The sequence below is a fragment of the Caretta caretta genome, chromosome 7 (genome assembly GCF_965140235.1).
Source record: "Caretta caretta isolate rCarCar2 chromosome 7, rCarCar1.hap1, whole genome shotgun sequence".
NCBI lineage: Eukaryota > Metazoa > Chordata > Testudines > Cheloniidae > Caretta > Caretta caretta.
The window spans coordinates 28,763,367-28,786,890 of NC_134212.1; the positions used below are offsets into that span (position 1 = coordinate 28,763,367).

General features: G+C 44.9%; 1 protein-coding gene across 1 annotated transcript in view; it reads left to right on the forward strand.

The window, feature by feature from the left end:
• The first annotated feature begins 10,395 nt into the window (after positions 1 to 10,395).
• Positions 10,396 to 23,524, forward strand: part of TKT (transketolase) — a 37,866-nt gene continuing 24,737 nt past the window's right edge. The window contains exons 1-2 of the mRNA XM_048857364.2: positions 10,396 to 10,611; positions 22,980 to 23,097. Of these exons, the coding sequence (XP_048713321.1) occupies positions 10,505 to 10,611; positions 22,980 to 23,097 (225 nt within the window). The 5' untranslated portion in view covers positions 10,396 to 10,504. The remainder of the gene's footprint in view (positions 10,612 to 22,979; positions 23,098 to 23,524) is intronic.

Genomic DNA, 23,524 nt, shown 5'->3' on the forward strand with positions numbered 1-23,524 from the left:
AGGGTCCCACCCAGAGCTTTTGTACATTACTTTATACTTGATGTGAATAATTTGTTTATATATGAGGTGTGTAATGTCCTTGCTCTTAAGTGCTTAGGTTTTGTAGATGATGTGCTAGGTAAGGACATATTTGCCAGTCAGCACCCTTGCAGGGGAGGGAGAGTTCAGTGGTTTGAGCATTGGCCTGCTAAAGGCAGGGTTGTGAGTTCAATCCTTGAGAGGGCCATTTGGGATCTGGGGCAAAAATTGGGGATTGGTCCTGCTTTGAGCAGGGGGTTGGTCTAGATGACCTCCTGAGGTCTCTTCCAACCCTGATATTCTATGATTATTTTTTGGTTTTGGAATTTGATTTAAGGTGAAAATGTTAAACACCTAACTCCATATGTAGATATCTAAATGAGTGGCCTGACTTTTGGTGGTGCGGAGCTTCGGCAGTTCCCACTGAAGTCAGTGGAGTTGCCTCTATTTATGTCACATAGCCACATTCATTGCTGGGTTGTTTTGCACAATTATAACAAGAACAGAGTTTAGGTTGGGGGGTCTCTAAAAGATGCTAATATGAGCACAACAATTTTTCTTATGCAGGAAGCAGGAAACTTCATGAGTTTTCATTTTGAGTTTCTAGCTCATGGCTACAATAGTTGTCAGAATCCCCAGGCTGCCCTCTGAGGCAGGAGCAGATGCAGGCTGCAACACAGGCTGGCTAGAAGCAGAATCAAGGGCAGCCTGTCAAAACTACTGGCAATGGGAGTGTTCGCAACCAGGTAGTGATGTTGAGCAGACTAGAGAGACTGCTTCCTGATATACCTGGGTGGGACCTCACCTGTAGTTTGGCAGGACCCTGGTTGAATGGCATGGGGCGTATCACAAGACCTGCAGTTAATTGCCTATGATGTTTCATCTGGCTAAACAGGCTCAGGCTCAGAGGTCACGCAGGGGATGACTCAACGTTCTTAAGCAAGCTCAGAGGTGCAGCACGTGGTGGGATTTATCTCCTTTTGAACACAGTCACATCCAGAATGAAAATGAGTGGATTGTCTCAAATCAGTAGGTCTCTCATGATTGGTGGAAGACCAGTGCCTTTGTGCAGCCTTTCCTAGATCATTGTTGACAAATCTATCATTTCCCTCTAGTAATGAACTGCTAACATGCCTTTTGTTCCTAATATACTTTTTAAAAAAAATCCTTATTGTCCTTAACTATGCAGTCCATAGATTTTTCCCTTTGTCCTTCTACTTCCCTTATCAATTTTTACAATTCCTAGTTTCTAATTAATATTCTTTGTTTATCAACTTCCCCTTTCCTCCATTTGTTATATATTTAACCAGTGTAGCCTCCTTTTTCTTCTTACTAGAGACAAAAAAAAATTTCTTAAGAAATTCCCAATTATAATTCACATTTTCTGTTTAAATTACTTCTTTCAGATGATTTGGCTCATAGCTGTTTTCAACTTTATGAAATTGGCCATTTTAAAGCAAAAGTGTATATATATTGTACTCTCCGCGTGTGTGTGTGTGTGTGTGTATATGTATTACTGGGTTGGACTTTATTATACTAGCACATAACAAATGTAAATCATGATCACCTGCACCTAAGTAACCACTAATTTTTAGTTATGTGATCATCTGTCAAAATAAGTTATAATATAGAATTTGCCCATGTTTGATGCAACACTTTTTGAGTTAGGAAATTATCTACAATTTTCAGAAAGTCCAATGACCTTTTAGTACTGGCAACATGAGACCGCTAGCGTATGTAGATAGACGTATCCCATGATAACGTAGGGTTATGGGGTTTTTTATACACCTTATAGACAGATGCTTCAGGAACTGTTCATCCTGTTCTCTCGTGGGATTTGCTGGTGTGTAGCAGACACTAGCTAGTACTCCATCTTGAATTTTTCTGTTTGGACATTGATCCATTAGCATTCAAAATCACTTGCTTTTGAGTTGTCAGTGACTTGGAAACAGGTAATGTCATTTTTGACTTAAGAGTGCCACTCTCGCTACATTTTTGTCTGCTCAGTCCTTCCTAAATAGGTATTATCAATTTATTTTAATATTCTGATTATGCAAATCTTCCCACCAGGTTTCAGTAATATCAAATAGGTCTAATTTATGTCTTAAGAGGAATTGGAATTGCTCGTTTATTTACCTGTCTCTTAGCATTGGCATACAAGCAATTAAAGAATTTCTTCTCTTCATCTCCTTTGATGGTACTATTAGAACTTTTGGGAACAATTTGAAACTTGTCATGTAACTTTTGGTCAATTGTGAGTCAGTAAAAGTTTCCTGTATCTCACAATTAAGCGATAAGATGTAGCAAATGGGCACACTTCAGAAAAGACGTTGTTTAACACTGAATGCAACAATTTCAGTGGATTGGGTTGTGCTCTATAATCTAAACTATAAAGCAGTTGTCAAAGTTCAGGACAACTGCACCTGTAGTCCACCTCGGTGGTTCCAGCAAGGGCACCTACTAGAGGCTCCAGGCTCCTTTAGTTCTCACCTCTCCTGAGTAGAGACCTGCATCTCTTTCCCCTCCTGAATGGAGTATTTCAACGCTACACATTTCCCTGCCTATACACTGAATCCCACAGCAAGTAAGAATGTCTAAGCAGGCCAGCTTTGCTTTTCTCCTCAAGGATAGTAAACGGCATAATTGCCCGCTACACAGTTAAGTTACTGCAACTCTATAAACAATCACATTTATTCTTAAGGTAAAAGTCTTTGAGAGAAAACATATTGAAAGCAATAAAAGAATCTACATGCATGCTAATAAACTTACCAGAGATCATTCCCTCACTCTAATTAAGGTTCTGGCTGGTAAACAGTCCTCGAAGCCACAACCAGGGGATTTTCTGTGGTCACAAGTTAATAACAGGTTTCCCTCAGAGCAAGCACTCTTGCGAATCTGTATGTCTACACTACGAAATTAGGTCGAAATTATAGAAGTCAGTTTTTTAGAAATCGTTTTTAAATAGTCGATTGTGTGTGTCCCACACAAAATGCTCTAAGTGCATTAACTCGGCGGAGTGCTTCCACAGTACCGAGGCTAGCATCGACTTCCAGAGTGTTGCACTGTGGGTAGCTATCTCACAGTTCCCGCAGTCTCCGCTGCCCATTGGAATTCTGGGTTGAGATCCCAATGCCTGATGGGGCAAAAAACATTGTCGCGGGTGGTTCTGGGTACATGTCATCAGGCCCTCCTTCCCTCCCTCCCTATGTGAAAGCAACGGCAGACCATCGTTTCACGCCTTTTTTCCGGAGTTACCTGTGCAGACGCCATACTACGGCAAGCATGGAGCCCGCTCAGATCACTTTGGGAATCAGGAGCACATTAAACACCACGTGCATTATTCAGCAGTATATGCAGCACCAGAACCTGGCAAAGAGAAACCGGGCGAGTAGGCGATGTCAGCGCAGTGACGAGAGTGATGAGGACATGGACACGGACTTCTCTCAAAGCACGGGCCCTGGCAATGCAGGCATCATGGTGCTAATGGGGCAGGTTCATGCTGTGGAACGCCGATTCTGGGCCCGGGAAACAAGCACAGACTGGTGGGACCGCATAGTGTTGCAGGTCTGGGACGATTCCCAGTGGCTGTGAAACTTTCGCATGCGTAAGGGCACTTTCATGGAACTTTGTGACTTGCTTTCTCCTGCCGTGAAGCGCATGAATACCAAGATGAGAGCAGCCCTCACAGTTGAGAAGCGAGTGGCAATAGCCCTGTGGAAGCTTGCAACGCCAGACAGCTACCGGTCAGTCGGGAATCAATTTGGAGTGGGCAAATCTACTGTGGGGGCTGCTGTGATGCAAGTAGCCAACACAATCAAAGATCTGCTAATATCAAGGGTAGTGACCCTGGGAAATGTGCAGGTCATAGTGGATGGCTTTGCTGCAATGGGATTCCCTAACTGTGGTGGGGCCATAGACGGAACCCATATCCCTATCTTGGCACCGGAGCACCAAGCCGCCGAGTACATAAACCACAAGGGGTATTTTTCAATAGTGCTGCAAGCACTGGTGGATCACAAGGGACGTTTCACCAACATCAACGTGGGATGGCCAGGAAAGGTGCATGACGCTCGCATCTTCAGGAACTCTGGTCTGTTTCAAAAGCTGCAAGAAGGGACTTTATTCCCAGACCAGAAAATAACTGTTGGGGATGTTGAAATGCCTATATGTATCGTTGGGGACCCAGCCTACCCCTTAATGCCATGGCTCATGAAGCCGTACACAGGCAGCCTGGACAGTAGTCAGGAGCTGTTCAACTACAGGCTGAGCAAGTGCAGAATGGTGATAGAATGTGCATTTGGACGTTTACAAGCGTGCTGGCGCAGTTTACTGACTCGGTTAGACCTCAGCAAAACCAATATTCCCACTGTTATTACTGCTTGCTGTGTGCTCCACAATATCTGTGAGAGTAAGGGGGAGACGTTTATGGGGGGGTAGGAGGTTGAGGCAAATCGCCTGGCTGCTGGTTATGCGCAGCCCGACACTAGGGCGGTTAGAAGAGCACAGGAGGGCGCAGTGCACATCAGAGAAGCTTTGAAGACCAGTTTCATGACGGGCCAGGCTACGGTGTGAAAGTTCTGTTTGTTTCTCCTTGATGAAACCCCCCGCCCCTTAGTTCACTCTGCTTCCCTGTAAGCTAACCACCCTCCCCATCTCCCTTCAATCACCACTTGCAGAGGCAATAAAGTCATTGTTGCTTCACAGTCATGCATTCTTTATTCATTCATCACACAAATAGGGGGATAACTGCCAAGGTAGCCTGGGAGGGGTGGTGGAGGAGAGAAGCACCAGGAGGGGTGGTGGAGGAGGGAAGGACAAGGCCACACAGCACTTTAAAAGTTTAAAACTTATTGAATGCCAGCCTTTTGTTGCTTGGGCAATCCTCTGGGGTGGAGTTGCTGGGTGGCCGGATGCCCCCCTAACGTGTTCTTGGGCATCTGGGTGAGGAGGCTATGGAACTTGGGGAGGAAGGTGGTTGGTTACACAGGGGCTGTAGCGGCGGTCTGTGCTCCTGCTGCCTTTCCTGCAACTCAACCATACGCTGGAGCGCATTAGTTTGATCCTCCAGCAGCCTCAGCATTGAATCCTACCTCCTCTCATCACGCTGCCGCCACCTTTCAGCTTCAGCTCTCTCTTCAGCCCGCCACTTACTCTCCTCAGCCCACCACCTCTTCTCCCGGTCATTTTGTGCTTTCCTGCACTCTGACATTGTCTGCCTCCACGCATTCGTCTGTGCTCTGTCAGTGTGGGAGGACACCATGAGCTCAGAGAACATTTCATCACAAGTGTGTTTTTTTTGCCTTCTAATCTTCACTAGCCTCTGGGAAGGAGAAGATCCTGTGATCATTGAAACACATGCAGCTGGTGGAGGGAAAAAAAAAGGGACAGTAGTATTTAAAAAGACACATTTTATAGAACAATGGGTACACTCTTTCACGGTAAAACTTGCTGTTAACATTACATACACCGCACATGTGCTTTCATTCCAAGGTCGCATTTTGCCTCCCCCCACCATGTGGCTAGCCCCTCCCCATGGCTAACAGTGGGGAACACTTCCTGTTCAGCCACAGGCAAACAGCCCAGCAGGAACGGGTACCTCTGAATGTCCCCTTAAGAAGAGCACCCTATTTCAACCAGGTGACCATGAATGATATCACTCTCCTGAGGATAACACAGAGAGATAAAGAACGGATGTTGTTTGAATGCCAGCAAATATACACTGCGATGCTTTGTTCTACAATGATTCCCGAGTACGTGCTACTGGCCTGGTGTGGTAAAGTGTCCTACCATGGTGGATGGAATAAGGCTGCCCTCCCCAGAAACCTTTTGCAAAGGCTTTGGGAGTACATCCAGGAGAGCCACAAATGCCAGGGCAAATTAATCATTAAACATGCTTGCTTTTAAACCAGGTATAGTATTTTAACAGGTACACTCACCAGAAGTCCCTTCTCCGCCTGGCGGGTTGGGGAGGCAGTCGTGGGTGGATTTGGGGGGTACTGGCTCCAGGTCCAGGGTGAGAAACAGTCCCTGGCTGTCGGGGAAACCCAGTTTCTCCGCTTGCTTGCTGTGAGCTATCTACAACTTCATCATCATTATCTTCCTCATCCCCAAAAACTGCTTCTGTGTTGCCTCCATTTCCATTGAAGGAGTCAAACAACACGGCTGGGGTAGTGGTGGCTGAACCCCCTAAAATGGTATGCAGCTCATCATAGAAGCAGCATGTTTGGGGCTCTGACCTGGAGCGGCCATTTGCCTCACTGGTTTTCTGGTAGGCTTGCCTCAGCTCCTTAAGTTTCACGCGGCACTGTTTTGGGTGTCTGTTATGGCTTCTGTCCTTCATGCCCAGGGAGATTTTGACAAATGTTTTGGCATTTCGAAAACTGAAACAGAGTTCTGATAGCACGGATTCCTCTCTCCGTACAGCGATCAGATCCCGTACCTCCCGTTCGGTCCATGCTGGAGCTCTTTTGCGATTCTGGGACTCCATCATGGTCACCTCTGCTGATGAGCTCTGGCCAGCGTGGCAAGCTGAAGGTGACCATGCAAATAGGAAATTGAAATTCAAAAGTGTGCGGGCCTTTTCTTGTCTACCTGGCCAGTGCATCTGAGTTGAGAGCACTGTCCAGAGCGGTCACAGTGGAGCACTCTGGGATAGCTCCCAGAGGCCAATACCGTCTAATTGCATCCACAGTACCCCAAATTCGACCCGGCAAGGCCGATTTTAAGCGCTAATCCCCTTGTCGGGGTGGAGTAAGGAAATAGATTTTAAGAGCCCTTTAAGTCGAAAAAAAGGGCTTCATCGTGTGGACGGGTGCAGGATTAAATCGATTTAATGCTGCTAAATTCAACCTCAACTCCTAGTGTAGACCAGGGCTTAGTCGCTCCTTTATCCACTTTGGGTCTTTGAAACGTCTGTGAGTAGGTAATCAGCCAGATCAAAGGTCCCTTCTTCAGAGCAATGCCTCAAAAGGCTGAGTTCTTGCATAACCTGATGCTTCAAAGAATTTTAAACAATGTGCCAGACAAGAAGACACTTTCAGGTCTATCAAAGTAAAGTGAGTTTCCTAGGAGAAAGGGAGGGGGAATGCAAATTCCCACCTTTGGACCCACATTTTGGAAGCTAAAAGAAAAGGAGTACTTGTGGCACCTTAGAGACTAACCAATTTATTTGAGCATGAGCTTTCGTGAGCTACAGCTCACTTCATCGGATGAGACAGAGCCATTATCTGGCTGATTACCTATTCACAGTCTCTGCATATCAAAGACCCAGGCTATGTAAAGGAAAGGCTAACCTATGCATAGGTGTTCTTGTTCTAAGCAAAAGGTGTAATGAACTTGTAACCATAGAAAAACCCCTGTGTGGGGACTGATGGACTGACTCCTACCACAGCTTTTTTTGGAGGTGGGGTGATAAGCTTATTAGCATGGACGTAGGCTCCTTTATTGTTTCAATACTTTTTTTTGTGCAATGCTTTCACCTTAAGAATAAATCTGCCTGAAAAAACCCTAGTCATGACGGACAGAGATACAGATCTGTGACCGAGAGAGAGGTGATGGCGGGGGAGCCATGAGCCTAAAAGTGGGTGCCCCTGCTGAACCACAGAGGAGGAATACAGTTGCAGTTGCCCAGAACTGTGACTGTGGTAACTATTGACTTATTTGTAAGTGAGAAGCTGGTTAAATTCTGTCCATCTTCAGTCTAAACTCTCTTCTCTGACCTTAAACTTCCCATCCCCAGAAGAATGCATTTTTCTTCTATATATTTTTCTGTTCTCTCTCTCTCTTTTTCTACGGTTTGCTTTATCATTGATTTAAATACAGTTATGGCACTGTTCAACAAAGTCCATAGTTTTGATAAATTTATGAGACTTCCCCTATGACCGCAAGAAGAGCTCTGTGTAGCTCAAAAGCTTGTCTCTTTCACCAACAGAAGTTGATCCATTTAAAGATATTATCTTATGCACGTTGTGTCTCTGATATCCTGGGACCAACTCAGCCACAAGAACACTGCAAACATTCCCTTCATCCTTGCAATTCTTAGAGAAAATCTATTTAGTGAAGATGGACTTCTAGCAATGATGTCCAGTATTTGTCAAGAACTTATGGTAGCTTTTTTAAAATCTAGGGGATGTAATTTGAATAGTCTGGAGTTAGAAAAATCCTACAATAGCTTTATTTTGTGCTGATGTTGGGCTGGGCCTTTTAGAGCTGCAAAACTATTATTCGGGGGCATTTAGTTTTGTAGTAGGATGGTTAACTTTTGTAATGAATACAGAGAGTCAAAAGAATAAGCTAAAGTTAAGAAGACAGAAGTATAAGTTTGGCCCAAGAAAACCAGTGAAAGAATTTGATCCTAATATAAACTAACAAAAGATGTTTGGGTTAAAACTAAGTTTTAAAGTAAACTTACAGGCACTTCAATGGAGATCTGACAATTTATACAAGCTGAAGAATTGCTCCTCAATATTTTTCCCACTCTGGTTATATTCTGAAATTCCTATACATCCATGTCTAAACCAAATTCAGGAATGAGGCAGTATCAGTTGAAATTATGCAGAGGACTTATTCAATGTCTTTTATTTATTTATCCATTAAACAAATGAAAATAGATTTTAATATGGCCCAATGGTTAGAGTGCTAGTCTGTCAGATGACCAGAGTTCAATTCCCTCCTCCACCACTGATTACCTTTGTGACCTTGAGCAAGTCACTTAATTTCTCGGTGCCTCCATTCCCCTCATCTGTCAAATGGGAATATCACTGCCCAGCGTCACAGGAGTGTTGTGGAGATAAATATATGAAAGACTGATATACCCAGATGCTATGGTAATGGAGCCCATATATTGTAAATACCAAAGATGCATATTAATATTAATATAACTTGTCTTTCTACTATATTTAGGCCTACATCAACTCCTGCTAACCAAATAGTTGTGGAACGTCAGATGTTTGAGATACAGACCAGCCACAACATTAGCAAGCAGAAAATCAACCCACAAAACTTGGGAGAAATTTGGACCCAGGTCTGAAAACTTTGCGAATCAGGCCCATCTCTACCTTCTAGAGAGATCCACAGGCTGATTTCCTGTGACATGCATGTAGTCGTGTAGGTACCTAAAACATCTCTCTCTTATCTCAAATCTTAAACCTGCCACTGGCTGGTGAACAATTTGGGAAGTCTGTTGAAATGCACTGGTGGTGGACCACAGGTGGGACAGTGAAGTGTATGACACACATGCCAAACCAGTGGGAAAAAAAAGCAGAAATTGGGCTTGTTTTTGGCTTAATTGGCTTCTGAGTTGCTTTTTGGCTAGTATTTGGCATGTAGCTAGTTGCTTGTTGTAGCTTGTTACTACTTTTTTTTTTTTTTTTGATCAGCTCCCAGCAAGCAGAGGGCGGGGGGGGGAGAGTAAGGGGGTGCATACCGTGCCCACCACAGTCCCAGACTGCAGGCCAGGGGATCTAGTTACACATAGAGTGTTGGAGTTCTTAGGGATTGGCTTGTTTTGAAATGGGATTAGCTTGATTTTTTGGCTTATTGTGAAAGTTGGGGTGCTCATTTATGGCATGAAAGTTGGCAACTGTAGTGTATGACAAATTGCAATGCCATGTGATAGGCAGCAGTGCTGGGTGGGTGGGTGTCTGTAAAAACGTGTATTCCCTTAGCTAAGTCTAATAAATAACAGCTTTGAAGTTACTACGCAGAAAGGAATTAATTCAGCTAATCTTTTATCCAAAAGATATAAATAAATTCCTCCATTTTTTTTATCTTCAAAAATAGTGGGGGAGCTTGGACCTAGTCCCCTTGTTAGATCTAAGATTCCCAAGGATGCTTTTGTATTCATTGAGTGGATTATAGATCCGTTTTATTTTTCCTGGTGGTGACAGGAGATCGAAGCTGGGCCCGTCCTAGTTGGGGACCGGGCGGATCCTGCCATTCTCCCCCCCCCCCCCCCCCAGGGCTCCTCCCCGCAGGAGAGGCTGCAGGATCAGCGCCGCCATCCCTGCCGGGGTGCGCTACACGCGCCATGGCGAGCGTGCCTCGCCCGCGCTTGCCGCAGAGCCTGGCCCAGAGAGCGGAGAGGCAGCCAGAGGGGCGCTGCCGCTGCCCCGAGGAAAGCCGCTGTGTCACGCTGCACGGGCAGAAAGCAGCCACTTCTCCCGCGAAGGGGGAAGCTAAGCGGGATGAGATCCTCTGCTGGCCCGGCAGTTCCCCAGAACCGGGCCCTGCCCCCCCCCCAACCCCGGCGGCTACACCCCCCGCTGTGCACCATCCCCAGCCCCCTCATCCCCATGGCAACCACCCGCCCCGCCGCCCTCCAGCTCATCCCCTCGGCGGGCGGGGGCGGTTCCGGGCGGGCTGGCCCCGCCTGTGGGAGGCCCCGCGGCGGGCTGGGTCTGCCTCGCTCCGAGTCGGCAGGCGGCGCGGCTTGTCCCTCACTCTGCTCCGAGCCCAGGCCCGACCCGCCGCGCCCTGCCGCTGCTCCATGGAGGCTTATCACAAGCCCGACCAACAGGCGCTGCAGGCCCTGAAGGACGCGGCCAACCGGCTGCGCATCAGCTCCATCCGGGCCACCACCGCCGCCGGCTCCGGGTGAGTCCGGAACTGGGGCCTGGCTGCCGCCCCACACATCCCCGCTCCTCCCGCCCCTACACGCTGCCCCGTCCCGACCCCCTGCCGTGCCCCGACCCCCAGCTCTGCTCCCTCGTGCAGCCTGGCGCCCCCCCCCCCCCCGCTGCCCCCTCGTGCAAACCGCCCCCTTACCAACCCTCAGCTCTGCGACCTCGTGCAACCTGCCCCCTTACCAACCCTTCCGCTCTGCGTCCTCGTGCAACCTGCCCCCTTACCAACCCTTCCGCTCTGCGACCTCGTGCAAACTGACCCCTTACCAACCCTTCCGCTCTGCGTCCTCGTGCAACCTGCCCCCTTACCAACCCTTCCGCTCTGCGACCTCGTGCAAACTGACCCCTTACCAACCCTTCCGCTCTGCGACCTCGTGCAAACTGACCCCTTACTAATCCTCAGCTCCGCGACCTCGTGCAAACTGACCCCTTACCAACCCTTCCGCTCTGCGACCTCGTGCAAACTGACCCCTTACCAACCCTTCCGCTCTGCGACCTCGTGCAAACTGACCCCTTACTAATCCTCAGCTCCGCGACCTCGTGCAAACTGCCCCCCTGCCGACCTCTTCATGCAGACTGCCCCTCTGCAGTCCCCCTACCTCTGCCTCCTCGTGCAGACTGCCCCCTACTCAGCCTCTATCACTGCCCCTAGTCTCAGGCCTTGTGTGTAATTTTTCCCTGGCCCCCTCCTTCTGCCCCTTGCGTCAGTCATCCTAGCACCTCGCTTCTCTCTTCCTCTGTTCTCCCACTTTCCCAATCTGCAGGTCACCTGGCCAGTGAAATGAAGCAGGCCAGATTCTGCCCTCTGGTATATCTGTGCACTGGCCATTACAGTTTCTGGATTTGAGTTCAGTACGGTCTCACTGGAGTAGCTGAAAGCAGAATTTGCCCCTTGATTTGCCACTTGACTGAATTACAAAATCTGCAGCAGGTGACTGCTGAGCCATGTGTAAGCCATGCAGTGCTGCATGCTATTTCTGAGAGCAGCATGCTCCTGTCCTGGGAGCAAATACACAATATGGGGTGGGCAGAACTGAGAGAATTTTCATCATCAGGAGATCTGGAGTTTTGAAGCAGTTGTATTTCCCAAGCTTGCCATGAGCAAAGCTTGTTATATTAGAATCACTGTGAGTATCAAGTGAACTCGTTGGTTCAGCTCAGTGAAGCCCTTTCTGTAGGTGCAAAATGTAGCATTTGAGAATTTGTATGGGACCATTTTTAGCACATATCAAAAGACCCAGTGCAAAACCTAATTCACGTTAGTTCTTCTGCTTGTATTAAGTTCTGTAGTATGTATGTGTGGGTGGGGATATATGTTTACATGGTGCTTAATTTGTGCCAGGGCTGAACCCTGGCAATCTCAGCTTGGCGATTCATAGCCCTGGCACCTCTGGGCTTACTGCATCAGTTATGAATGTAAATGGATTGCTTGAACCCCCGGACCTTCTTCATTACAAATTAAGCACTGTGTTTACATGCGGATTAGAGGTTCATGCAGGGTTGTGGATGTGCAGTTTTGGGTGGAAGGTTGTACGGTATTGGGGTATATGCAAAGGTTTAGAGGCAAGCTGTGGGGGGAATGGATGTTGATGGGAGATGGGTATATAGGGAGTGCATGTGTGTGATGAAGATAGCGATAAAAAACCTTTCATGTTGGGGATGTGGCTTCAGAAACTTGGCAGTTTATTGATCACCCAGGTAGATAACTTAAATATCAGGGAAGTATGTTCCCTTGCTTCTGAATGTGCTACTTGTATCGCTATGGGGTGTGAGTGGATGTAGTGGGTCCGGGAAGGGGTGGGGCGGTATTTCTGTTTGTTTTGAGGGAGGGAGTGATTTACACTTTGTCTCTATGGAGTGCTGCCTCTTTTAGTCATGGATTCAGCTTTGATGATGCAAGATTGGACAGGATTCACATTGAGAAAGCGTGCACTTAACATTTTGACAGTTTAATTATGACCCTTTGGGGGAAATCTGATTGTTAACAAAGTGTGTATAGGTTCACTGTACTAGTAAATATACTATGACTGGAAAGAAATACCAGGAATGTTAAGTTAATGCAGAACTAAAAACCAAAGAATTTATGCCTAGGGCCAAATCTTTTCTTTTTCATTTTGTGCCTGTCTGTTGGAACTAATTCTCCACAGAATTTCAAGTTAGCCCAAATGGGATTATCTGCAAAATGCCTGCAGTCTCAAATGGACAGTTAATTTAGGCCTCTGGACAGGATTTAGTTCAGGCTCTGAAGTTTGCCGGTTCCAGATTTGGCCTTGCTTTGATTGTGCTGTATGTATGCAAAAAATACTATCCATATTTATTTATATAAAATTAAAGCCAGAGTTTTTGCCGGTCATCACGTAAGCTTTTCATTGTGGAACGCTGCCTTTTTGTATTCCATCTTTTTGCTATTTAAATTTTGTTTACTCTTTTTTGAAATGTGGCTGCAAATGCATCTTTTCAAAAAGAAGAATTGGACAAATAATCACTGCATACTAAGGCTTTAATGGGAAAGGCTACTCTACTACAAAATATTTTAAAGCTGTCTCTCAATTTGCAAACATCTTTCACTGTGTTTCTGACATAAGCAATTTTTTACCTTTTGTTTCTGAGAGAGTTGTATTAAAAATTGCAAATGTAGGGTTGCTTTCTATCACTCCAGATACACACCGAGAAGATACTTTTTGGCTTTTTCCTTTTAGCTGCCAAGTCAATGGAAGTTGAGGACTCTCAGTCTGTTGCCAGAATAGATCCTTAATTTCAGATGTTTGGTTTGGTCTGGTCCAGTCTGGGTAGTGAGTTTTGAGTGCAGAATGCTCACCAGTTCCTCTTTAATTATTAATTTGTTTTTAAGATACAACATTTGGGATTGTGTTAGACAACTACACAAAAGTATGCTTAGCAAAAGTGGCAGAAGACCCACTAAATATATGGGGTTTCATTCTGTATTTCATGTTAGTAAGCATAATAAGTGTCATCGCTTTCCCACAGATGTAATTATTTCCGTGTTATGTGTAGGTATATAATACCGCAAGTCTCTTCTGCTCCCCTTCAATTCAGTGGTAAAACTCGCATTGACTTTAAGTGCAGGAGGATCCGGGCCCCTCACAGTTTTGAAACAATATCTGATTATCCTCCTTAGAAGTGGGAATGGAATGGTTTACTATTGTTTACTTATTTTTAAATATAAGAATAACTGTAGAAAGATTTCCTTGAGATTTTATTTATACATAATCATTGAGACTTGATTACCAGGATGGTGACAGAACAATGCATTTAATAGAAAGAAAGAGAGCAAAGTTTCAAGAACACTCTGATAGCGTTAGGGAGTCAAATCAAACTCACACAGCCAAGTATCTGCACACATCTATTGAAATCTTGATTACCTGAAGAAGGCAAGTAAGGATATGGCTCTCAGGGTGAGAAAGTAAATAGAACAGAATGGCCTTTAGTGGCATGATTGTCAACTACATTTGAAAGACAAGGTGGGTGAGGTAGTATCTATTATGGGACCAACTTCTGTTGGTGAGAGACACAAGCTTTCTCTCACCAACAGAAGTTGGTCCAATAAAAGATACTACCTCACCCACCTTGTCTCCCTAATATCCTAGGACCCACAAGGCTACAACAACACTGCATACAAATACTTTTGATTACATTCTTATTGCAAAGAAAGACTGTATGTCTGAGTCACATTTTACATTTAACTCTTTTAAGGATGTTAATATTTGGTTTTAAAAGATGATTTGTGAGCAATAGGATTAAGAAAAAATACAGGAAATGCTTGAAATTAAAGCAGTTAAGAACAAAAGAGAACTTGTGGACTTCCTTGAAGGAAGTGACTTTGTGAACTATGACCTGTGTTGCAAGCAATGTTGTGAGGTGGTAGCTATATTAACTAGTTACTGCAGTGTTTTCTCATATAAAACTCTCATTGAAGACAATGGGAGCTTTGTCTGAATGAGGACTAAAGGATCTGGAAACCTGATCCTGCAAGATGATTGTATGTGAATTTTAGAGATGCTAAGGCTGTTCCAGTGAAAAAATGAAGTTTATGGGCAAAGAGTGGTTTTGTTTTAATTCTCCTGTTAATCCACTGCAATTATATTTGGGAATCAAAATAGATTAATAAATATAAAATCAGTATTTCAGTTAACAAAACTACAAAATTTAGGTAATTCAGAATTAAGATTGTTGCTCCTGTTCATCACCCAAGAGTGTCCATAGTTACAGATGTCTGGGATTATGTGTTTCTATTCCTTGTTTTAATAAATCGTCTTGCACAACTGTGTTGATGGCAGTCTTGTTGCTTCACAGCCCTGGTCTACACTAGGACTTTAGGTCGAATTTAGCAGCGTTAAATCGATGTAAACCTGCACCCGTCCACACAATGAAGCCCTTTATTTCGACTTAAAGGGCTCTTAAAATCGATTTCCTTACTCCACCCCTGACAAGTGGATTAGCGCTTAAATCGACGTTGCCGGCTCGAATTTGGGGTACTGTGGACACAATTCAATGGTATTGGCCTCCGGGAGCTATCCCAGAGTGCTCCATTGTGACCGCTCTGGACAGCACTCTCAACTCAGATACACTGGCCAGGTAGACAGGAAAAGAACCGCGAACTTTTAAATCTCATTTCCTGTTTGGCCAGCGTGGCAAGCTGCAGGTGACCATGCAGAGCTCATCAGCACAGGTGACCATGATGGAGTCCCAGAATCGCAAAAGAGCTCCAGCATGGACCGAACGGGAGGTACGGGATCTGATCACTGTTTAGGGAGAGGAATCCGTGCTATCAGAACTCCGTTCCAGTTTTCGAAATGCCAAAACCTTTGTCAAAATCTCCCAGGGCATGAAGGACAGAGGCCATAACAGGGACCCGAAGCAGTGCCGCGTGAAACTGAAGGAGCTGAGGCAAGCCTACCAGAAAACCAGAGAGGCGAACGGCCGCTCCGGGTCAGAGCCCCAAACATGCCGCTTCTATGATGAGCTGCATGCCATTTTAGGGGGTTCAGCCACCACTACCCCAGCCGTGTTGTTTGACTCCTTCAATGGAGATGGAGGCAATACGGAAGCAGGTTTTGGGGACGAAGAAGATGATGATGATGATGATGAGGTTGTAGATAGCTCACAGCAAGCAAGCGGAGAAACCGGTTTTCCCGACAGCCAGGAACTGTTTCTCACCCTGGACCTGGAGCCAGTACCCCCCGAACCCACCCAAGGCTGCCTCCTGGACCCAGCAGGCGGAGAAGGGACCTCTGGTGAGTGTACCTTTTAAAATACTATACATGGTTTAAAAGCAAGCATGTGAAAGGATTACTTTGCCCTGGCATTCGCGGTTCTCCTAGATGTACGCCTAAAGCCTTTGCAAAAGGTTTCTGGGGAGGGCAGCCTTATTGCGTCCTTCATGGTAGGACACTTTACCACTCCAGGCCAGTAACACGTACTCAGGAATCATTGTAGAACAAAGCATTGCAGTGTATGTTTGCTGGCATTCAAACAACATCCGTTCTTTATCTCTCTGTGTTATCCTCAGGAGAGTGAGATATAATTCATGGTCACCTGGTTGAAATAGAGTGCTTTTCTTCAGGGGACACTCAGAGGAGCCCATTCCTGCTGGGCTGTTTGCCTGTGGCTAAACAGAAATGTTCCCCGCTGTTAGTCACAGGGAGGGGGGAAGGTTGAGGGGGTAGCCACACGGTGGGGTGAGGCAAAATGTGACCTTGTAACGAAAGCACATGTGCTATGTATGTAATGTTAACAGCAAGGTTTACCGTGAAAGAGTGTAGCCACTGTTTTATAAAATGTGTCTTTTTAAATACCTCTGTCCCTTTTTTTTTCTCCACCAGCTGCATGTGTTTCAATGATCACAGGATCTTCTCCTTCCCAGAGCCTAGTGAAGCTTAGAAAGAAAAAAAAACGCACTCGCGATGAAATTTTCTCCGAGCTCATGCTGTCCTCCCACACTGACCAGAGCACAGACGAATGTGTGGAGGCAAATAATGTCAGAGTGCAGGAAAGCACAAAATGACCGGGAGGAGAGGTGGCGGGCTGAAGAGAGGGCTGAAGCTCAAATGTGGCCGCAGCGTGATGAGAGGAGGCAGGATTCAATGCTGAGGCTGCTGGCGGACCAAACCAGTATGCTCCAGTGTATGGTTGAGCTGCAGCAAAGGCAGCTGGAGCACAGACTGCCACTGCAGCCCCTCTGTAACCAACCGCCCTCCTCCCCAAGTTCCATAGCCTCCACACCCAGACGCCCAAGAACACGGTGGGGGGGCCTCCGGCCAACCAGCCACTCCACCACAGAGGATTGCCGCAAAAAAAGAAGGCTGTCATTCAATAAATTTTAAAGTTGTAAACTTTTAATGTGCTGTGCTTAAAGTGCTGTGTGGCATTTTCCTTCCCTCCTCCACCACCCCTCCTGGGCTACCTTGGTAGTCATCCCCCTATTTGTGTGATGAATGAATAAAGAATGCATGACTGTGAAGCAACAATGACTTTATTGCCTCTGCAAGCGGTGATTGAAGGGAGGAGGGGCGGGTGGTTAGCTTACAGGGAAGTAGAGTGAACCAAGGGGCGGGGGGTTTCATCAAGGAGAAACAAACAGAACTTTCACACCGTAGCCTGGCCAGTCATGAAACTGGTTTTCAAAGCTTCTCTGATGCGTACCGCGCCCTACTGTGCTCTTCTAACCGCCCTGGTGTCTGGCTGCGCGTAACCAGCAGCCAGGCGATTTGCCTCAACCTCCCACCCCGCCATAAACGTCTCCCCCTTACTCTCACAGATATTGTGGAGCACACAGCAAGCAGTAATAACAGTGGGAATATTGGTTTCGCTGAGGTCTAAGCGAGTCAGTAAACTGCGCCAGCGTGCCTTTAAACGTCCAAATGCACATTCTACCACCATTCTGCACTTGCTCAGCCTGTAGTTGAACAGCTCCTGACTACTGTCCAGGCTGCCTGTGTACGGCTTCATGAGCCATGGCATTAAGGGGTAGGCTGGGTCCCCAAGGATACATATAGGCATTTCAACATCCCCAACAGTTATTTTCTGGTCTGGAAATAAAGTCCCTTCCTGCAGCTTTTGAAACAGACCAGAGTTCCTGAAGATGCGAGCGTCATGCACCTTTCCCAGCCATCCCACGTTGATGTTGGTGAAACGTCCCTTGTGATCCACCAGTGCTTGCAGCACTATCGAAAAGTACCACTTGCGGTTTATGTACTCGGCGGCTTGGTGCTCCGGTGCCAAGATAGGGATATGGGTTCCGTCTATGGCCCCACCACAGTTAGGGAATCCCATTGCAGCAAAGCCATCCACTATGACCTGCACATTTCCCAGGGTCACTACCCTTGATATTAGCAGATCTTTGATTGTGTTGGCTACTTGCATCACAGCAGCCCCCACAGTAGATTTGCCCACTCCAAATTGATTCCCAACTGACCGGTAGCTGTCTGGCGTTGCAAGCTTCCACAGGGCTATCACCACTCGCTTCTCAACTGTGAGGGCTGCTCTCATCTTGGTATTCATGCGCCTCAGGGCAGGGGAAAGCAAGTCACAAAGTTCCATGAAAGTGCCCTTACGCATGCGAAAGTTTCGCAGCCACTGGGAATCGTCCCAGACCCGCAACACTATGCGGTCCCACCAGTCTGTGCTTGTTTCCCGAGCCCAGAATCGGCGTTCCACAGCATGAACCTGCCCCATTTGCACCATGATGCATGCATTGGCAGGGCCCATGCTTTCAGAGAAATCTGTGTCCATGTCCTGATCACTCACGTGACCGCGCTGACGTCGCCTCCTCGCCCGGTATCGCTTTGCCAGGTTCTGGTGCTGCATATACTGCTGGATAATGCGTGTGGTGTTTAATGTGCTCCTAATTGCCAAAGTGAGCTGAGCGGCCTCCATGCTTGCCTTGGTATGGCATCCGCACAGAAAAAAGGCGCGGAACGATTGTCTGCCGTTGCTCTGACGGAGGGAGGGGCGACTGACGACACGGCTTACAGTGTTGGCTTCAGGGAGCTAAAATCAACAAAGGGGGTGTCTTTACATCAAGGAGTATTTCAGGCAGGACTTCACGGAGGGTTCCAATAAGAAATGGTGCACCTAAGTTATTGTTCTTATTGGAACAAGGTGGTTAGCCTGGCCTCTGATTGATACATGGCTAGATTTACCTCGCTGCACCTTCTCTGTGAGTGACTGCAGTGTGATCTAGAAGAATGAGTCCCCTAGACGGGGGAGGGGGGAAAGCAAATGAATACAGAACAAATCTGGTCTACTCCATCTATCTTTTACATCTTTGGCTGGCAGCAGACGGTGCAGAAGGACTGCATGCCATCCACATCTCATGGCTGCTCGGCAGAAGATGGTACAGTACGACTGCTAGCCATCCTCATCTCTTTCCTGCCCGGCAGAAGATGGTACAGTACGACTGCTAGCAATCCGTATCGCCTGCCTGCTCACCATAAGACGGTTCAATAGGACTGACTGCAGGACTAAAGAGAATGACCTGGTCAAGTCACTCTAAATTAAGTCCCTGCGCCCATGTCTGTCCAGGCGCTCCCAGCCAACGTGGCCAGGAGCACCTCGGACATGACGATGACGGCTACCAGTCGTATTGTACCGTCTGCTGCAACAAGGCAAGGGGTTGCTGCTACTGTGTAGGAAAGCCGTACCGCATCTGCCAGCACCCAGGAGACATACGGTGACGGTTACCTGAGCGGGCTCCATGCTTGCCGTGGTATGGCGTCTGCACAGGTAACTCAGGAAAAAAGGCGCGAAATGATTGTCTGCCCTTGCTTTCACAGAGGGAGGGAGGGAACGGGGGCCTGACGATATGTACCCAGAACCACCCGCGACAATGTTTTAGCCCCATCAGGCATTGGGATCTCAACCCAGAATTCCAATGGGCAGCGGAGACTGCGGGAACTGTGGGATAGCTACCCACAGTGCAACGCTCTAGAAGTCTACTCTAGCCTCGGTACTGTGGAAGCGCTCCACCGAGTTAATGCACTTAATGCACTTAAAGCATTTTCTGTGGGGACACACACACTCGAATATATAAAACCGATTTCTAAAAAACCGACTTCTATAAATTCGACCTTATTCCGTAGTGTAGACATACCCACAGTGATAAGAGTGCAATGCTTGCAAATGAATCCTGCCAGCTTCCTTAAAATTGAGCCTCGTTAATATGGGACTCTAAGCCAATCACACACAATGATGAAGGTGACTCTCTTTTTTTATTATTATTTTATTTTATTTTGGTCAGGTGAGCTTCTGCATGAATTTTTTTTTTCCAGCTGATGCATTTGGCTTAGCTAATTGTGAAGGCCGAGCTGCCATATTTGGCGCTGCATCTTCGTTGGTTTTGCACAGAGAAGAAGATGGTCCTTTTATTAATGCCAGCAGTTGATTGGCCAAAGCTTATAGAATCTTAACTGTTAGGAGATACGGTGTTTGAGGAAAAAACTAAAGGGTGAACTTCTGCAGTTCTTGAAACAATGGTTTCCTTGTGAGATTTGATAAGACTCTTAAAAGTGGAAGCTGCAGGGATTTCTTTAGAAGCTGTTACGTTTCACAACTTGGGATATGAACAGATCTTGCTACATTAGAATTATCCTTTAGTTTTGGCATTCATTCTTTCTTTTTTGGCATTATTGTTCTTTTTAATTAAGCACTTTTTAGCTGAAGTGTGTAGCAATTTACATACATATCAAGACTGAAAACCTGGTCCCATCAACAGAGCCAGGATTTCACCCCAAAAGCCCAAGATACAGAACCTAATTCCTTGTAATCTCTTGTTTAATGGAAACAGGTTCAAAAGTGTGGTGGCCCTTCTATAAAAGCCAGCTGGCAATGAAGTTTACAAACCACACCGTCTTTTTAAAATTCAAAATTGGATGTCCATTCTGAATGGAATCTGGAAGTGTATTCTGATGAATAAAGTAAAGATATTATTTGCCATATTTTTCTCTTAATAGTAATTTAAATAACTTCTTTTCTAAAGACTCAGACCTAATAAACAGTGCCTTGGGTTTTAATGTAATTTAGCACTGGTGGAGCTCTCTGTATTCTAATAAAATTAAAAATGACTACAATAATAGACCATCATATTTCATCTGATTAAACAAAATTCTGTACGCTGGTTTGAGACTGTACATCGGATACTGGAAATCAATCTCATCTTGGATTATTTTCTATAATTAAAAAAGCATTTAATTAACCAGTAGTTCTACAAGCATATTTTTGGAGTTGACTTCTTATATTTTTATACATTTTTTATTTTTTTTCACATGCTTACCATTCTAGGTTGCTTAAAACCTTTTTTCCCAAGACCGAGAGTTCATAGAAATATGGTTAAGTATAAAGTTAATACAATTAAAAGAATGAAAACTTTAAACGAGCATGTAAGGTTTAATGATTAACTCATGTATAAATATTTACTAATATATGTTTGAATCATGGTTTAAACCTAATTATTTTGGTTCCCTGTTTGTGAGTACTTACTTAAGGGATGGACACTAATCTTTACTCTGCATTTTGCTCGTGTGTTTGCATGTGTCTAACTTACTTCAAATTGAAATAAGAGAGTATTACAGGGGTGGGAGAGAAGTGTCGCTAGCAAAAGTGTATTCTGATGTAAGTTCTACTGTAAACTGTCTTATGAATCCTAACATGCATGGGAAATGTAGAAATGGAAAATAAAAGTTTTGCTGTGTGACATTCTTGACTAAACTGTTCTTGCTTTACGAATAGGGCTTCAGGTTTTAAATGAATATCATTAAAAACTTAATGGTAAATATCTGTAGACAAGAAAACCACTCTATAATTTGAACACTGGAGTTTCCTTCCAAGCCCAGTGTTGATGTCTACAGCCTAAATTAAATCATCACACTGTGAGTGCTGAGATCAAGAATAGTCCTGTTTCATATCAATAAATGCCTGAAAATTGCTACTTTGGGGTCTAGTAAAGATCCCAAAAATACCTGCTAGGTGGTTTGCAAATAAATGGTGAAAACCAGAGGCCCTGTTAACAGGTGGCTAAAAATGCCTTCTATTAGGAATGCATTTAATGTTAAGACGGTTTTTTCGTGTGTATCTACAGAGACGTTTATAAATCACAGCCAGGTATACAATTTTTTGTGTTCGTTTGTTGGGCAGTGGTACCATAGACTGACTATACAAGGGTGGATAGTACTTTCAGATGGTAATTATTTAAGTTATAGTGAACACAAGTAACAGTACCTTTCTGTGACATTTGAAACACTACAGCCCAATAGTTTGCCATCCAGAGCTGGAAACATTTTTCATGTTTACCCATATCTGGTTGATATGCTGTGGCATGATTACTTCTGAAATGGGAGTGCACACTTCTCTGAGCTTCTGTAGTAAATTATGGTTGAAGTATTCCTTTGTGCTCTCTTTGAAGTCTATGGCAAAAGTGCTCCTGACATTAATGGAAGCAAGATTGCCCCCAAAATGTATCAACTACTGAAATGTATTCACTGGCTCAATATTTCAGACTGTAAATATAGAAAATACTCATCTTTCCATTTGTTAAAAATCAAACAAATCCATCATTTTTCAGTTACAGAACTGATCATGTTTTTAAAATTACTGCAAATAAACTGATTATCATTAAATTATCCTTCCAATTTTCACTACCTAAAAATGCGTTTTATTGACATGAAAATAAAATGGAGGAATGTGTCTATTATTTAATACTGTCTTATAAGACACATTCTCTCAAAGTCCCTTTATGTTAGCTGCTCTTATGATATAAGATAGAATGTAATTGGGATTTATGTAGTACAGTTCTAAATGTCCCAGAACTCTTTGCAAAAATAAAACACGCAGCATTTCGAGGGTGAAATTCTCCCCTGTGCAAAGGGTCTGCACAAGACACTATACCACACTTAACTCTGCTCACTTAATGTGAGTTCTGAGTGGCATGGAGACCTCTGCTCATGCCCTCTGCTTCAGGATGAATTTCACTCTTACTGATAAATTTCAAGCACCGTATTGCATATTCTCTCTTACACCTTAGAATTGCTGATTGTGATGACATTCCTTGGTTTCAGGAATGGAGTGCACAAACAGATAAGCCAGTGCCTTATCACTAAGACCTGCATTTTAACATCCACTTTGGTTTAGATAACAGACATGGGACGCTCTCAAAGTATAGCTAATCAGCAGTAAGATAATACCAAATGGTAGGGGTTATCAAAAACACTTAGTTGTGTATTTTAATGATGAGGCTTAGAGTACTGGCACGGTGGTATTCTAATGATATGAAAGCAAGTTGACAGTGGGCAGCAGCAATAATCTTGTATTGGCTTTGTCTTGTAGCCACCCGACATCATGTTGCAGTGCAGCAGAGATCATGTCCGTGCTCTTTTTTCATACCATGAGGTACAAAGCGAAAGATCCCCGAAACCCCAGCAATGACCGGTTTGTACTCTCAAAGGTAAGAACCAGAACTAGCTGTGCTATACCTTCTCAATCTAATTCATAAATTAGTTGTTTGTTAAATAAACATACCTGTTTTCTTGACTACTATTCACTGTCATACTTTAGGGTCCTTATCAGTACACAGCTCTAGTAATGACAATACAAATCTTTTCAAAAGACTTTTAAGTTTATTATATGCAACAAAAAAGGAAAATGCCAAATAAAATCTTGCTGAACATGGGAAAGGGTAAGCGTAGTGCCTGAAAGGAATTGCCAGATTTCTAAGCATCGGTGTGTTGGTGTAACATACAACCTATTTAAGCAGTTAAGTTGTTTAATTACAAATTATATATTCTTTCCCGGTACTGTCCGTGAAATATATCCAGAAGCAAAGTCATCTTAAGGCAAAGGTTATTTTTTAGTGTTCCAAGAAATTATGCCAT